We start from the raw sequence: 18070 nt of genomic DNA, 5'->3' as shown, positions 1-18070 counted from the left end.
ACGTTTATCAAGGGGATTTGTGCCATGTGCCACTGTTTGCACTTGTGGGCTGTTAGATTTTCCTTCTCTTCTCCCTGTATATCTCGTGTAATAGGCGCAGTCATTGTCTGTACTCATCTGCAGCGCGTTACTGCCCTCTCGTGGTGAAGTGGCGTCACCGAAGATTCTTTTCAAAGCTGATTTCATATTAGCAAAGGAAACCGTGGGGCATGCAGTCAGCGCTAGCTGTTTGTCTTTTATGTCGAGAACGGCCGTATCCAGTAGTTTGAAGGCTTGGACAGCATCTGGGAGCTCCATTTTAAACGAGCGTAGCTTGTTGTACCGCCTTTCAAATTCGACAATGTAATCCACCATTGACACGCCGCTCTCTCTAGTGACCCTGTCAAAGTCTGTGTATGCTTCATATTGCCGATCCTTCTCTTCTTTTAAAAACACAGAGTCTAGCTTTGTCAAGAGTGTGGCCATGCCAGTGTCTGCATTCAAGTCATCAGCGGAGATTTCCAGCGCACTTTCCTTCGCTCTGCCGGCCAGTGACAAGGTAACCGCTAGCGCTTGCTTCTTTTTATCCAGATCAGTGACTCGTTTCCAGATTTCAATCTCATTTTTCCAAGTTTCGTACGACGTCTTCTCGTCAAAAGACGGGGGGATCTTGTAGTTACCAGCAGCAGCCATCCTCTGCTACCAATGTTGAGTCATTAACCACACTTGTTTCAGCAACAACTTTGTTTACTGCCATCCATTACACACCACAGAATACAGCACTCGTAAAAACACCTTGGGCGCGCGACCATCTGTGTGATCCCGCGGTACTTCCAGGACCTCTCGCACATGCGCCGTAGGGAAAACATAACTTAACAACTATAAAACTGTAGTGCTGCAGATTTAGTTTATTAGGTGAGATTTAGGACAAAGGCAGAAACTGCAGCTGAAACTGAAAATCTCAGCCAAAGGTGTCTCTCCCAGGAACTTGAAAAGAAAAAAAACAATAACAGTCTTATAACAGTGAAAGATCTAACAGTTCATTTAGCTTGAATGCCTTCTTAAAAGAACATTTAAATTTCTTTTGAGGTAACAGAAGGAAACATTTAGGGGTAACATCAGAGATAACCTTGTTTCTCATAACTGAAATAATGTTTGTGTAGCTCTGCAGTGTTCTAAAAGTGAACCTCAACAAACTGAATCCCACTTAGGGAATAACAATGTAAAAATGCACTGTATTACTTTTTATATGTGTCCAGTTATATTTATGTGAAAAGAAAATATTGTACAGCAGAGCATTAGGTTGGTAAAATCTCTTAATAATCAGTTGCCATCACAGTGTTTTGTCATATTTAAACAGTAAAGAACTACATTTGCCTTTTTGTTTCCACAGCATTTTGAAAAAAAAAAGAAAAAAATAGCCATTTTGAATATACACTCACCAGCCGCTTTATTAGGTAAAACTGTTTAGCTGCTTGTTAACACAAATAGCTAATCAGTCAATCACATGGCTGCAACTCAATGCATTTATTCATGTAGACCTGGTCACAGGTTTGAACTTTCTGAAGTTCAAGCCGAGCATCAGAATGGAGAAGAAAGGGGATTTAAATGACTTTGAACGTGGAATGATTGTTGGTGCCAGACAGACTGGTCTGAGTATTTCAGAAACTGCTGATCTAATGGGATTTTCACACACAGCCATCTCTAGGGTTTACAGATTATGGTCAGAAAAAGAGAAAATATCAAGGGAGTTGTGTGGACCAAACTGCCTTGTTGATGTGAAAGGTCAGAGGAGAATGGGCTGGTTGGAGATGATAGAAAGGCAACAGGAACTCAAATAACCACTGGATACAACCAAGGAATACAGAATACCATCTCTGAATGAACAACACAACCAACTTGGAAGAAGATGAGCTACAGCAGCAGAAGACCACACCAGGTGCCTCTCCTGTCAGCTAAGAACAGGAAACTGAGGCTACAATTCACACAGACTCACCAAATCTGGACAATAGAAGATTGGAAAAACATTGCCTGGTCTGATGAGTCTCCATTTCAGCTGCTACATTCAGATGGTCAGAATTTGGCGTAAACAACATGAATCCATTCTGTCTTGTATCAATGGTTCAGGCTTCTGCTGATGATGTAATAGTGTGGGGGATATTTTCTCTGCACCCTTAGTACCAACTGAGCATAATTTAAACACCACAGCCTTTCTGTGAGTATTATTGCTAACCATGTCCATGCCTTTATGACCACAGTGGACCATCTTTCTGATGCTACTTCCAGCAGGATAATGCACCGTGTCACAAAGTTCAAATGATCTCAAACTGGGTTCTTGAACATGACAATGAGTTCATTGTACTCCCAACAACCTCCACAGTCATCAGATCCCAGTCCAGTAGAACCTTTGGGATGTGGTGGAACGGGAGATTGGCATCATGGATCAAATCTGCAGAAACTGCATGATCCTATCATGTCAATATGGACCAAAATCTCTGAGGAATGTTTCCAACACCTTGTTGAAAGTATGCCATGAAGAATTAAAGCAGTTTTGAAGGAAAAAGGGGGTACAGCTTTTTACTAGCAAGGTGTACCTAATTAGGAAGAAAGTAGAAAGTTGTGTCAGTCAAGTTTTCTTACCTCATAACTACTTGTGAGTGATGACGATTGACTACAGCTGCTGACTCCTGAGCCAATGTAAATAGGGCCGATTTGATAGATTTGTTACACTCAGCCACAAACATTAAAGTAGGAAAGTCTGAGGAGCTCAGCAAAGATCTGAAAAAGCAAATCATTGACTTGAACACATCTTGAAAGTTACTTGTAGCCATGTTAAAGCAGCTTCTCATCCTAAAATCATCTGTTTCCAGGATAAAGTTCATGGTCCAGTTGTGTTACTGCTACGACCAGGAAGAAAACACAAACTATTAGGACGGTCAAGATTCAGCCAAGAATCAGCAAAAAGCAGGTGTGAATGAATGATAAGCTGCTGGAACACAACTGTCCATGTCCACAGTGTTTTACATCAACATGAGTTGAGAGGCTCCATGAAGAAGGAAGTTCTTCCTCTAGAAGCAGAACCTTAAAGCTCCACTCAAGTTTGCTGCTGATCACATGGACAAAGAAAAGGCCGTCCGGAGGGAAGTTCTGTGGTCACATGCAATGAAAACTGAGCAGAAATATGTTTGGAGGAGAGAAGGTGAGGCCTTTAACCCCAAGAACACCAAACCTACCATCAAACAGGGTGGTGGCAGCATCATGCTCTGTGGAACTGAAGTTTTACACCAAGCAAATGGAATAATGAAGAAGAAAGATAAGCTCCACATTCTTCAGGAAAACCTAAAATCATCAGTCAGAAGGTTGATCTTGGACACATTTGGATGTTGCAACAAGACAATGACCACAAACACACATCAGAAATAGTAAAGAAATGTTTAAATCAGGCTAGAATGAAGGTTTCTGACTGGTCTCCCCAAAGTGCTGACATAAACCCCATCAGGAACCTGGACTGTGATGAAAAAACAAGTGTGAGTCAGAAAGACCACAAATTTAGTTGAAGTGCACTAATTCTGCCAACAGGAGTGGTGTTTGTGCAGCACACTTATTTCACTGCACAGCTGATGGTAAAATCACAGCTCTCTCAACACCTTCCCTCTCCCAGTCGTATTATATCCTGAACTAAACATGCAGCAAGTAGTAACTATACAGAATCTGTCACTTTTTTTTAGCCTTAATCGAAGAAAAATTTTCTATGATCAGTACTTTTATTAGAATTTCTTCATGCAATCCAACAAATGTACTTCTAAATGTACAAAAGCACGAAAAATCTCCATTGCTTTTTATCCGAATGTTATGTGGAAACAGATTAGAGGTCATGTATTTCTTGTTTTCATGGAAGAATTGAATGGAAGGGGCTTTTATTATGACCAGACGTAAAATATATCAGGTTTTACTACTTTCTAATGTAACCCTAAACCCAAACTCTGTGAAAGTCTCACTCTTTTCAGTTAGCTGTCTTGTATTTGCTGTATGAAACTGTGACTGACTCAGAGACTAGAATCCTTCTTTGAAGTCACAGAATGGATGGTTTATTATTCAGTCAGTAATTGTTTCAGTACCAGCTACTAACAGAGGAAACATATGAAACACAGTGAATCTGCTGTTTGAGGATAATTGAAACTGCAAAACCTTCAATCAAAACATGTCAGCTTTTACAAACCAACATCTGCAGTTGTTAAAATCCTCAAATGAAAAAGCTGAGAGACAAAAAGTCACACAGTAAATGTTGAAATATGCTGTCTTGTCTTTTTTTCAGCTACTTTAAAAGACCATGCTTGATAGATGAGATGACCAAAAAAGTTTGATGTTACAGAGTATGAGTCCACTGTTGTATGTTTGTTCATCTTTATGATTAATTTGTTGAGTGTTCCTCATTTTGTTGGTTCAGAAATCTGTATTTAGTTTAGCTGTATGTCCAGACACCAAAGAAATGGTGGTCATTCTTTCGGACCCTCAAGAAGAGGGCCGATGTCTCCAAAGAGGCCAGCAGAGTCTTTGAATACCACATTTCAAGACATCACTAACATTAATTTTAACTGGCACTTCGTTGTACCATCTGTTTTATGTGTTTTCTCTCCAGCTGGCCATGCTGGAAACAGTGCATGGTCTTGATCTCATTGGCATTTTTCAGTTTTTTGAGTACTTTGAACACAATCGATATACGTGTATAGCATTGGAAAGGTTAGTGGGTTTCCACATGAGCTGCTCAAAGAAAAAATTTAGTAAACAACTGATAACTGCACAATGGGTTTGACCATTTTATGAGCAATCAGTAATAACAAAACCTATCCATTGATTGAAATAGCCTGCTCACTTTCACATACGTTTATGGAAATATTAGACCACATAACATAAAGCTGGAGAATCCCAAAGATCAACCCTTTAGTGTCAAACTAGTTAACTTTGGCTCAGCTGGAATTGTGATGCATGTGTGTTTATCTTAGTCATTTGTTATCTGATATAATTATATGAGAAATTACTATAATGTAAAACTGTGCACAAAGTCATTCTGCTTATTCATTCCTGTCTTACAACCTTATGTCTTCCGATGTTGTCCTGGACTTTACCATGTCAGAGGCACCAGATATGTGGTTCTTTCAACCATGGACCTCAGCAACACAACTGTCACTTATGTTTGTCACCTAATGTACTTCCATGTAATTGTACAGCTTTTCTTTCAAAACCAAAATAGAAGTTTGAGTATCTTTTGGCTGATTTTTGAGCACATCCTCTCTCTGCAGACTCTGTGTTGGGATCATCAGCAATTCCTGCATTTCTCATAAAAAAAAAGAAAAAGAAAACAAGCATTATTTTTTTTCAGCTTTTTCAGACGCTTGAATGCTTCTTTTATCTACTATGGTTATTATTGCTTGTTCTTTTTATTCTACATTGTTAAATTTTGATTTATCAGATAATTTTGAAAATGCAGTTTTAATGTTTTGTGATGTAAATTAGTGTATAGTATTTTTTAGGGAAGGAAGACCTCACACTCACTGAGTAATGGAGACTGTATTCTAGAGAGAGTAGCTAAGGTACGGTGGCCGAGAGGTGCAAACCAAATTTACATAATGCAAAACACTTTTACAACCTCCAAGACAAATTTACAAGAGGTAAAACACTTTTACAAGTCCAAAAACACTTTTACAAATCCAAAATCCAAATTTACATAATGCAAAACACTTTTACAACCTCCAAGACAAATTTACAAGCGACAAAACACTTATACAACCTCCAAGACAAATTTACAAGCGACAAAACACTTTTACAAGTCCGAAAACACTTTTACAAATCCTCCTCGTTGCCACTTCCGGTTATACCCCGGAGTTGGGACATTCCCTTTCCGGTTAAATTTGGATTTGTAAAAGTGTTGTCGGACTTGTAAAAGTGTTTTGTCGCTTGTAAATTTGTCTTGGAGGTTGTATAAGTGTTTTGTCGCTTGTAAATTTGTCTTGGAGGTTGTATAAGTGTTTTGTCGCTTGTAAATTTGTCTTGGAGGTTGTAAAAGTGTTTTGCATTATGTAAATTTGGATTTTGGATTTGTAAAAGTGTTTTTGGACTTGCAAAAGTGTTTTATCGCTTGTAAATTTGTCTTGGAGGTTGTAAAAGTGTTTTGCATTATGTAAATTTGGTTTGCACCTCTCGGCCACCGTACTACGGTGCTGTTTAGAGAAAAAATGCGGCACTGAATTTGTGAAGAGTGAAATGTTTGTCCTCCACATGGCTCACCTATCAACCTGCACCATGTTTTCTGAGGCTGTGGACCAGGCTTCAGCTGTAGCCATCCACCACCAATTCAGCTACCACCAGACCCAGGCTTCATCTGTAGCCATCCACCACCAATTCAGCTACCACCAGACCCAGGCTTCAGCTGTAGCCATCCACCACCAATTCAGCTACCACCAGACCCAGGCTTCAGCTGTAGCCATCCACTGCTAGCAGCCTGGATCTCAGGCCCACTGGGCCTCTACTTCCACTACCACTGCTGCACCTGGTCTGTTGGTTCCCCTGCCTGCCTACCTGCCTGCCTGTAGGGTATCATTTTGAGTTATTTTTTCCTGCTGCTGTCATGGTTTTCCCTCTAATTCTCTGCTCTGTCATGGCACTGTTTCTCAGTGGCTGTGGTGTTGACTATCCAGATGCTCTACATCCACGGTTGATAACTACAAGTTGTGTAGCATCCTCACTAAGAAATGGGCATAACGGATGGTCTTTACATGCTAGTATTGCTCAAACTGACTCTCATTGTCATCTGTACTGCCTGTGCTGTTCTCACAGTGTTTCTTCTCAGATGATCTACACCAAGGCCCTTTGCCATAAGACTAAATCTTGTAGTAATTTGTCTGTCATAAAAATTACTCAGTAATGTTTGGTAGTTATGCTTCTACTGCTGTCTGGTATCCAGCCTAATCCTGATCCTTTGATTACATGTCGTACACCAGCTGATTTTAAGAATCTGTCTGGGCTAAATATCTTGCATATAAATGCTCGCAGCATGCTTCCTAAATGGACATGTTGCGTATCTGGGCTTGTTCAACTGGGGCTGATGTTATTGTCATTTCTGAGACCTGGCTTTCCACATCTATATTATATAGAGATGTGGCAATTGATGTTTTTAATATGTGTTACTCACACCGTCCTAGGAAAAGCAGTAATGTGGCAGTTTATGTTTAACCTGGTCTTCCTGCACAAATTTTGTCTCAATGATGTAGTTGTACCTGTATAAATAAAGGTTAAAAAAAAAAAAAAAAAAAAAGTATAATAATGTGTCTTACATTCAAACATTTCTGGTTACATGATTGCTAATGTTTGGTGGGATCTGAATTGTTTCTGCTGCTACTTTCTTTGCCTTGCCTGGTTGTAATATATTATCATGTGTTCATGTTGTTGGAGCTTTTAGCTTTCAGTCCAGAGTTTCAGTCTGTTAAGTGGATGAGGAAGCACCTGCTGTGGTGAGAATTGTTTCCTGTGTGTTGCATAAATATTAACCAGTCAGGATGTTGACAACCACAAGTCCAAGATGTGAACATGAATTCATCTTTTAAAAGTGTTGCTGCCAGCATGAAGGTGAACTCTGTTAGTGCCTTAACACAGAAGAACATTTAAAGTTATGTGTAACTAATAGTGGTTAGTTAAAGAAGCATCGGATCCTTCATTTGTGATCATTAACCAAATGATAAAATCAAATCAAAAATTTAGTGACAAAAATATAGTTTTTTTTGTGTGAAATATGTTGTATCTGCAGATTTAAAGCATTTAAAAGCTACCACTTTTCTGATGTGTTATATTTAGGTTTGTCAAAGGTGGAAGTAACAAAACTATACATAATATGCATAATCAATAAATGTCATTTACCTTTCCACTGTTTTACTTAATATTATCTTTCTAGTGTTAGAATGACACACTGTCATACAGTAACCTTTATCTGTTGTGGTGCATCGTCAGTTCTACAGTTATCATTTATTTATTTCTCCATTTGCATGATCATTTGTTGCTTTTTGTTCCATATGTTCGTACTGAAATAGGTAAGAAGGCTTTTGTTTACTCTGCACTTTTTGCATGAAATATGTTGCAGAAAAACTGGAAACTAACCGAGTTAATCTCATTGAGCATCTTTCAATCCAAACTGCGAGTTCTTGAGGTCGACTCCACAACATGCACTTGTTTTTCATAACTTCATTGTATATTAAATCTTTTGATTTGTTTATGTTTTAACATAATCAAGACACTTGGCCAGGAATCTCTTGCAAAAGAGGTTGTAAATCTCAATGGGATTTCTCCTGGTTAAATAAAGGTTAATAATAATAATAATAATTTTTAAAAAAACAATTTACATTTATATATTTATACTTTTAGTTCATACAATTGTAAGAATGTGCTTCAGTGTAGTTTAAATTCGACCAATAGAAACATTAATTATTACTGCATCACCTTCCTGAGGTTTTTGTCACAGGATTTATCACTGTGGTTGCCATAGTTTCCACTGTGGTTCAACTCATGACAAAAACTTCCTCCTGTTGACACTTGCTGCTACTTTTACTATAAAGTGTTTTGTTCATTATTAGTTTCATATTTTTGATATTTCTATGGTAACATTGAAAAAGAGCAATTTTCAGTTTCTGAGGCTATTTCCTGATGATCGTCTCTTTTTCTAGAGATTCAGTGACAGGTTTTTGTGCTGCCATATATCACTGTGGGTTCCACTGTCCACAGTAGCACACAGCCGTACAAAAACCTTTACATGATGTTCACTGATTGTTGTGGTTTCTAGTACTGAAAGTAGTCTGTGTTTTCTCCAACTGATATTTAATTTGACCTCCTGTAACTTAATTATTCTGTCACAGTTTGATCATTGTTAGACGATACAACTTGTTGGTTAGAAATGTCTCAGCAACTAATTTGTGGATTAAAATTAAATTTTGCACCAACATTCATGGTCACCAGAGGAAGAATCCTCAGGGCTGGACATTTCTACTAGTGCATGGTGACATTTTTACTTCTGGTCGAATTATTCTTTCAATAAATACAAGTTCATTTACTCTATTAACTCAGACATACAAAACAAAGAAAAATATACATACTTTGACATTTCCACCTTGATGCTTTAGTTCCTGAGTGCAGTCTGGTTGGAGTTTTTTTTTCTGCTTCCTCCTCAAAAATCTTTCTACCTTCATTGAAGTCATGTGAACATAACACATCTCCAGAAGCTGCTGTCTTCTTCTCTTTGAGTTATTGAAGGTTTCTGCTGATTCTCACTGATACAATCCTCTCTGCTGTCTCTCTGGTCTTACTGGATCTGTCTTTCTTGAACATTTTGATGAGGTAACCAACTGTGCATGATAGAACGTTGATTTTTTCCTGATAAATAGGTGGCCTCCTTAAAGATGCTTCACATGTTTTTGGGCTTTATTTGTTTTCTTTGATTTTAACAAACAAACTCCAAGGAAATTTATACTGAATGTTTTGATCCCTAAGTTCAGACAGTTGCATGAAGCTACGTTGTTTTCTCAAGTGACAGTCTAATATTTCTTTTAGTCGAAAATGTGGGTTTAGAGTTGAGCAAAATGTGTTTTTCCATTGATCAAATGTACGTTTATGCAACATTTTATGAAATACCTGAATGAATCTAATTGAAATTAACTGACAGTTTTACTTTCCCCAGACTTCTTGGACCTGCTACACATGTACAACAACGTTAGTGTTTTAGTGTTTAAATGCTAATGTTAACATTTATTTCAAAGCTCCACTGTACATACGTACAACTCCTCCTATCCCTAAGACTTGCTGCAAACTCTTTTACCTCATGCATATTTACATGATCCTTACTTTATCGTATTTTTGAACTCATCTTGCCTGCAGCCTTGTTGTCAATCTTTATCATCTCTGGTTTTCATACGAAAGTTTTGTTGCACGCACGTCTCAGCATCCTGTTTTCTGTCGCAGCATCACATATCTTCCCAGTGGAAGGAGGTTTTTGTCACAGGATGTATCACTGTGGCCGCTACTCTGCACAGTGATTCAACCTTGTACAAAAACTCCACCCTGCACACTGTGCACATGCCTTAAAGTTTAGTTTTTAGTTCACCTTTTAGGCCACAGACATGTCGGAGAATTTTGAAATACTAAAAACCTCCGTGTCTCATTACTGGACCACAGTAAAATTATAAAAATTCCAGCAGAATCATAATATACTGTTGTAATTAGTGGATATAAAATGTCAATTTTTTACTTCCTCCCAATTACAAGAGTCAATTTATACAATTAACAGCAATAATACAGTGAATCATTGGCACTGATGTTACTAAACCTGCTCTAATATTTGCGTTTGTGTCAGTTTGATGCAGCATAAATGAAGCACTCTGCATCCTATTGTACTCATAGCAGTACTAGACATCTTCACTGAATGCAGGTTGTGTTTTAACACCACATACAGTCTGGTTCTGGTACAGGGACATCATTTATCAAGAGGACTGTTGTGTTTTCAGGTTTGTTTTCCAGCAACTTTCTTAAACTCACTGTAAATTAAATGTTGGACATATTCCTAAAAATGGCTTCATTATAGAAGAAATAAAACTATAAATGCTTCTATTTATGTGCTTAGTTCAGCATAAAACTGCAACATGGACAAAACATATTGACATGATTTAATTGTGATAAAAAAAAATTGACATGCAAAAAGTTGGCTAAACCTTGATTTGGTTGAAGGTGGTACTTTGTTGCCTTATTGACAACAACATAACATTATATTGTTGTTTTTTTGTGTTGGTTTAATGAAGGCTCAGAATCCAGTATGTCCCACATACACTGTAGTTACAGCTTTTATTTACAGTACAAATAGCCTCTATTGCCATTCTCTTCATTGCATTTACAAAAGGAACATTTTTCCTGTTATTTAATGAATTAAAGGTTAAATTAAACACCTTATGGGATTGTAATAACCAAGGTTTGTACCATTTCTTAATGAATTTATTTAGAATAGGTTATGTTTTCTATGTTTTAAAGATTAAATCAGGTAAAAAGAAAAAACTACAACATACGCACTATTTATTTATCCCTCCACCAACTGTCATGTTTCTTTATTTTCTAATAGATCTGAGAGGTTTTGTGAAATATTCTCTTTTTTATAAGGTGCAGACACTGTGGGGATGTGGCAAAGGTTTTTGTATTGCTGTGTAACACTGTGGCTGCCACCCCACACAGTGACTCACACTGTGACAAAAACCTGTGAGGGAAGTAGAGCACGGTTTGTGTTCAGCAGGAATATTTAGACGTTTATATTTGTATGCTTCCTACTGGATTGTTGTTGAACTCACATCTGTGGAAAGTTTGGTGATTCTTTTATTTATTTTACTAATAACTAACTTATGTGCTCACGAAACTGTCACCTTTAAACTTGTATTCTAACACAAATCTTAATGTCAGAAATTCTATTTTCAACCTTTAAACATCTTTCTTTTTCCTCAGCACATTTTTGTTCAGCAGAGAAAAGTTTTCCTGACTTATTTTTCCGTGTTTCTCAGTGGAATGAGGTTTTTGTATTGGGACGTATCACTGTGGCCGCCGTAGTACACCGTGGTTCAACCTCATACAAAAACATCAGCCTGCACACTGGAGGTTATGATGCACAAATGCAGCAATTTTAGCTTGTAAACCTGCTCAAATGAGCCTGTGGAAGGAATCAGCAGTTCAATGATTATTGCTTATTAAATAATAATCTCACTCCTGAAAGAGGCTTCACAGGTACGATCATAGGAAACAAAAACAGAAAAAGTTTCAGGTCATTGTGCAGTAAAACCTTAATTTGCTCTAAATAAAAAAAAAATAAACTGCAGAGTAAAACAAGGTCAACTGGAATATGTGAGCTGCATATAGGAGCCTCAAATTTCACCTTCAGCTCAGTTAAAATACATTCATAGTAAATATTTTAGCAAGAAAAGAAACAGATGCTATGTTTTTTTCCCTGATTTTTTTAGTTTAAAATTGAAAAAAGGGCAATTTTTCATTGATTGTATTCTGCTGAATATAATGATTCTTTATGCATTTGGATAAATGACCTATTTTTTACCTTTTCCTTCAGACTTTGTGCTTCAGTTCAGGATCAGTTTTTGTATTGCTATTTATCATAGTGGTCCCAGTTGTACACTGTGGCACACCCTCATACAAAAACCTGAGCCTGAAATACTGCATCACTGTTTTATTTAGTCCTGTAGGCAGTCAGCAGACGCTGCCAGGAAACTGTATCTATTTGTTCTTAGTTTGAGTTTAATTTCAACCTTTGAATCCCAGTTATTCCTAATTCTAGAAACATACTTTTTTTTTCTTTTCATTATACAACCAAACGTCAAACCAAAGGATTTTTATTTTAAGAAAAGAAACCACAAAAACTCTTGTAAGGCCAGATAATACAAAAGAAGTAGGAACATTTGTTGGTTTTGGATTAAATGAAAAAAAGAATACAGTTCAAATATCTGAATTCTGACTTTTTTTCTTCGCTCCTCTTTGCCATTTTTGCAGGTGCTTTTCAATAACTACTTGCAAGGTTATTTTTAACAGATATGTACATTAAATTACTCCAAAGTTCACCTATAAAAATGCTTTGCAAAGAATGTTGTACATCTGTGTATGTTTGTTACATGATTTTCAGCAACACAGAATATTACAGCTTCAAAGAAAATTAAAATTAAAAATCAAACTGTGGAATAAATATGTGCAATTTATCACATTACCAGTTTAAATCTGACAGTCAGAACTTGTCTAGATTGATTTTCATTTCCATTTATAGGGGTTTGCTCGTGTTTTGTCCAGTGACAGTGAGGAGGTTTTTGTCACAGGATGTATCGCTGTGGTTGTTATAGTGCACTGTGATACAACTCTGCACAAAAACTCCTCCCTGCACTCAGACTAACAAGCTGCACACATGTCTTTACCTTAAACCTCAGTGTTTGTGTAGTTTAGTAATCTAGAGATCACATCATGTGGAAAGTAATAAAAATATTTGCTTTTTTGGGCTATTTATTTGTTTAGGAATCATCGTATAAATTACAGGGAAAAAATAGAAGAGAAAGTAACAATAAATGGAATAAAAGAAAAATAAATTAAAGATATTGTGTTCAAATTTGAATGTGACACAGTAATAGAGCTTTCAATAGATGTACCAGTAATAAAACCACTCATTCAGTCATTTATTTTGTAGATAAAATACAGTATTTTTACATCTCCAGATGTCCATAATGTTTACACAGCTTCAATTTATGGCATAAAAACCTTTTTTAGCACATAATCTTACATTTTTTAGGGTTTGTTAGATGCTATATGTTGCAGTCTGTCTGTGTATTACTAAAGGTCTGTGTCTTGCATATGTACATGTTGTATTTATAATTAAAAAGATGTTGTTTGACTCGAGAGGTTTTTGTAACTGTGTGAATCACTGTGGCTGTAGCCGCTATAGACACAGTGAAACATCACAGTACAAAAACCCACAGCAGAGTTAGGATCCTTCCCTTAAACAGCAGCCATTCATCTCCTCAGTGAAGAAAAAATAAGGTACTGTAGAAACAGTCTTTAACTTTTTTTCATGTTTTCACATATTTGTTTTTAAAAATATGCAACATATGGAAAAGTCTTTTAGTAACTTGACTGATAATAATTCATATTTGTGTGCTTCTTTGCAGTTTTGTTTGTCAGGTTTTGTTCAGTGCTACATCATATGCTGGACTCTTAGCATCCATCATTTAACTGTGTATTAAAATCATTAACCAACATTAACCTTAGTGATCTATTTGAATTCATTTTACATAATTGGAAATGAAGAATTTAATAGTATTTAAGAGTTTTTGTTTTACAATTGGGGCTGCACAGTGGCGTAGTGGTTAGCACTTTCGCCTTGCAGCAAGAAGGTCCCTGGTTCGCGTCCCGGCTTTCCCGGGATCTTTCTGCATGGAGTTTGCATGTTCTCCCTGTGCATGCGTGGGTTCTCTCCGGGTACTCCGGCTTCCTCCCACAGTCCAAAAATATGCTGAGGTTAATTGATTACTCTAAATTGCCCGTAGGTGTGAATGTGAGAGTGATTGTTTGTCTATATATGTAGCCCTGCGACAGACTGGCGACCTGTCTAGGGTGTCCCCTGCCTTCGCCCGAGTCAGCTGGGATAGGCTCCAGCACCCCCCCGCGACCCTAGTGAGGATTAAGCGGTGTATAGATAATGGATGGATGGATGTTTTACAATTAGCAGGAAAATTCTGATGAGATGAATTTTAAAACATTGCTTCTTTTTTACTGTGTTTAACTCCATCTATCAGAGGCCACATGAACCAAAACCTCACTGCACTATTATCTGACAAAAAGATGAATTTAAAAAACAAAAAATGGGGAGAAATTCCCTGTAAGGCTTTTTTTTTGTTGTTAAATTGTTTTAATTAATAGGAAGGATTTGATTACATTTATTAAAACCTCTGATGAAACTGACAGCAATTATGAGCACAAAATGTGAACATTTCTAAACATCATAGTAATAGAGAGATTCCCTAAACCCCTGAAACTGCTTTATGACAAGCAAAATATCTTTTTGTTGAAAAAATAAAATAAATAAAAAATCAGCACAAATATGACACAGAGACTGTCATCTTGTAGTTTCAGTGTTGGGTTTGTGCTTTTTAATGCCATATTATTATATTTTTGCCATATTATTATTATTCAATGCCAATTAATGTCATAATTATTAATGTGAAGAGAAATAAATGCATATTTCATTTTTTCTTTTTTGCTATTGTTGCTATTAGTTCTGGCTGAATCATGTATTCAGTAAATATTCTTGAACTTATTTGTGCATTTTTTATTTCAGCATCAGAGTGAATCTTCTCTGTTAATCCCTCACAAATCCCAGAAATGAAGCTCTTTAAAATACCAACAGCAAACCTTACATGAAATAAAAACATGACAACACTGACCCCTATAAGAAGGCCCAGAAATACACCCATCAGGGATAACATTAATACTGTGTTGGTCTCCTTTGTGCTGCTAAACCTCCTCTGACCCAGTGGGACGTGGACTCAGGACCTCTGGAGATGTCCTGTAGCACCAGGATGGTGGCAGTGAATTCTGTGGATCCTGTGGGTTGCAGGATGGGATCTACCTAGATCAGGCTGATCCTGGCACATCCAGCAGATTCTCAGTAAGATCTGGATCTGGGGAGTGTGGAACTTGAACACTTTACCTCTGTCATGTTCCCCAGGTCACTCCTGAGCAGTTTTTGTGGTGTGTCGGGGTGCATTGACCTGCTGAGGGAGGAAACTGGCATCAAGGACTGCTGTTGCCATGAAGGGTGGGGGGTTGCTTGACCTGCAATGTTTAGGTGGGTGGAACATGTCAAACATCCACATAAATGTCAAAACTCAAGGTTTCCCAGCAGAGCGTTGCGTTATAACAAGATGATCGATGTTCTTCACCTGTCAGTGATCATCCATCTGCTATCTGTACAAGGTTTAATCCTTATTAGGGTCGCAGGGGGCTGGAGTCTGTCCCAGCTGACTTATACACCCTGGACAGGTCACCAGTCTATCATAGGGCTACATGTACAGACAATCACAATCAAACAATCACACCTACGGACAATTTCGAATCACCAATTAACCTCAGCATGTTTTCTGACTGTGGGAGGAAGCTGGAGAACCCGGAGAAAACCCACACATGAACAGGGAGAACATGCAAACTCCATGCAGAAAGATCCCAGGAAAGCCAGCATGCAAACTGGGGATTTTCTAGCTACAAGGTGAAACTGCTAACCACCAAGCCACCGTCCAGCCTGATTATCATACAGCTCCACACAATGCTGTGCTGTGATGTCTCAATAAAGTCCTGCAGAGGGCAGCACAAACTCAGATTTCCAGCTTGTTTAGTCCATCTTCAAGCTCACATTCACTCACTGCAGAACCAGAAGGCCTCTGGTGCTGCAGAAGTTTATCAGTTTGTCAGACATGAAGCAGGCTGTAAATGCAAATACAGTCTAAGAAAGAATTTACATGTCTTAAAAAGTTCTTGTTTGTATTCATTGCTTCCATGGTCTGCCACAAAACTGGTGATTCATCACTTCATCTTCACAAAGCTGCTAGAAACCACCAGATGGGAGTATGATGTGACTTTTCTGACTTGTGTTGGGTTGAGTCTGGTATGTCTGCAGAGCAGGAGGCTGCACTCTCAGGACCAACACATGTTGAACAGAAGCACCACATGCTGCTAAAACTACCACTGACCATTGTGGTGCTCAACTTTGTTAAAACTGTTTAAAATAAAATATAGTTTGTAGAGTTTATCAGATGTATCAAAGCCATGTCTATTCACACATGTTAATGTCTGTCACTGTGTGTTTCTCAGGAGGCAAAGAGATCAGAGATACACTAGACTAATGTACGTTTTTGTGTGTGGAGGAAGGAGTGTTGTTGCTTTGACTTATTATTGTATTAAATAAATATATCTGCCTCCAAAGTTATCCTTGTGTTTTGCCTCTTTCCAACCTTTCAAACCGTCCTGTTTGAGATCTAGAGACCACAGAGGCCACAACAGATGACTCCATTATGATTTTACCTGATAATGACATAAGTATGATAATTACACAATATGTCTGAATGCAAGTCTTAGCAACCAAGTTATCATTATTATTGTAATAAATTGTATTTTGGGTGGAATAAACCTTTAAAACCCTAACTTGTTAGTTAAAAATGAGCAAAAAAAATTGACATTAAAAAAAAGGTATTGTAATTATAGAAGATGGATTATTGTTTTGCCATGTTTATGAAGAAGTGATCATGGTAAGATCATTGTTTGATTTATTGTTGATAAACTCTTTACAATAAGACAGATTTAATATGATGAAATGGAGAAAATGCGAACATATGATGAATTATTGTGGGATCAGACCAATGTAGGATTTTGTACAGCTGCCCAAAAAGTTGCAGTTAATGTGAGCGTTACATGCAATAATAAACAGCACCAACTTCTGTAATCATTGATTTTAATATTAAAAATAAACTTTATTGATGAAATTGTATAGAGTGATAAAATATAAATGAATACATCCATGTAAATTAAAATGCAAAATCAGGTAAAATATTACTATAAAAGTAAACTAAAATATACAATAAGAAAAAATGACAAAAAATGTTTAAAAATATGTTTAGATAAAGATTTAAACATAAAAATATGTTAACTTATCAAGAGACGACTACTGGAGGTTTTTGTGCAGCTGCTAACACAACTTCAGTCACTGTGTGTCTCGAGCACAATAATAAACAGCAGAATCTTCAGTCTTCAAACTGTTCATCTGAAGATACAGCTGCTGTACGTTGTTGTCTCTGGAGATGGTGAACCTGCCTTGAACTGACTGAGAGTAATATTTGCTGCTACCACTGCCGCTATCTATCCATGCGATCCACTCCAGTCCTTTACCAGGAGTCTGTCTGATCCAGTTCATCCAGTAGCTGCTGAATGTGAATCCAGATCCTGTACAGGTCAGTTTGTGGGATTCTCCAGGTCTTTTAATGACTGATTCAGATTGAGTCAGAGTCTGACCATCAACACCTGCAGAGACAAACAAGAAAACAGCCACTTGTTGTAAACTGGTAACTTTGTGAAGACGGATGATCAAACTAACATCAGTGAAAGTCTTCACCTGCCCACAAAATGGTCAGAATCAACAATGGTGTCCTCAAGTCCATCATGTTAAACTGTGTGTCCACTAGTCTGTCATCCTCTCTGCAGTCACATAAGTAGGATGAAGATGCTTTGCATTGACTCCTCCTCACAGGAAGAATAGAGTTGGAGTGGGTTTGGCCTTCATTTTTGTCATATATGTTGAACTTGAACAGTTACAGTAGTTCAGGTCAAGGTTGGATTCCTGCAAAATACATTTGATTCTCCAAGTTTATTTTAACTGAGGTTTAATTTGGCAACATACTAGGAATTTGGTTTTGTCTGTTTGTTTCATTCTAGGAATAAGGAAAAGACAATATAAAAATCAATTCAATTCAAATCAAAATAAACA

At 37.4% G+C, this 18070-nt stretch overlaps 1 gene segment (V, D, J or C); it reads right to left on the bottom strand.

Annotated features, from left to right (window-relative positions):
• Nucleotides 1-17799, bottom strand: part of LOC129347667 (immunoglobulin mu heavy chain-like) — a 28001-nt gene extending 10202 nt beyond the window's left edge. The window contains 2 exon segments of the C gene segment in view: nt 17300-17607; nt 17699-17799. Coding sequence covers nt 17300-17607; nt 17699-17747 — 357 coding nt within the window.
• Between the last annotated feature and the right edge of the window lie 271 nt (nt 17800-18070).

Source organism: Amphiprion ocellaris, chromosome 19 (genome assembly GCF_022539595.1).
Source record: "Amphiprion ocellaris isolate individual 3 ecotype Okinawa chromosome 19, ASM2253959v1, whole genome shotgun sequence".
Lineage (NCBI taxonomy): Eukaryota > Metazoa > Chordata > Actinopteri > Pomacentridae > Amphiprion > Amphiprion ocellaris.
This window is presented reverse-complemented; position numbering and strand designations above follow the sequence as displayed.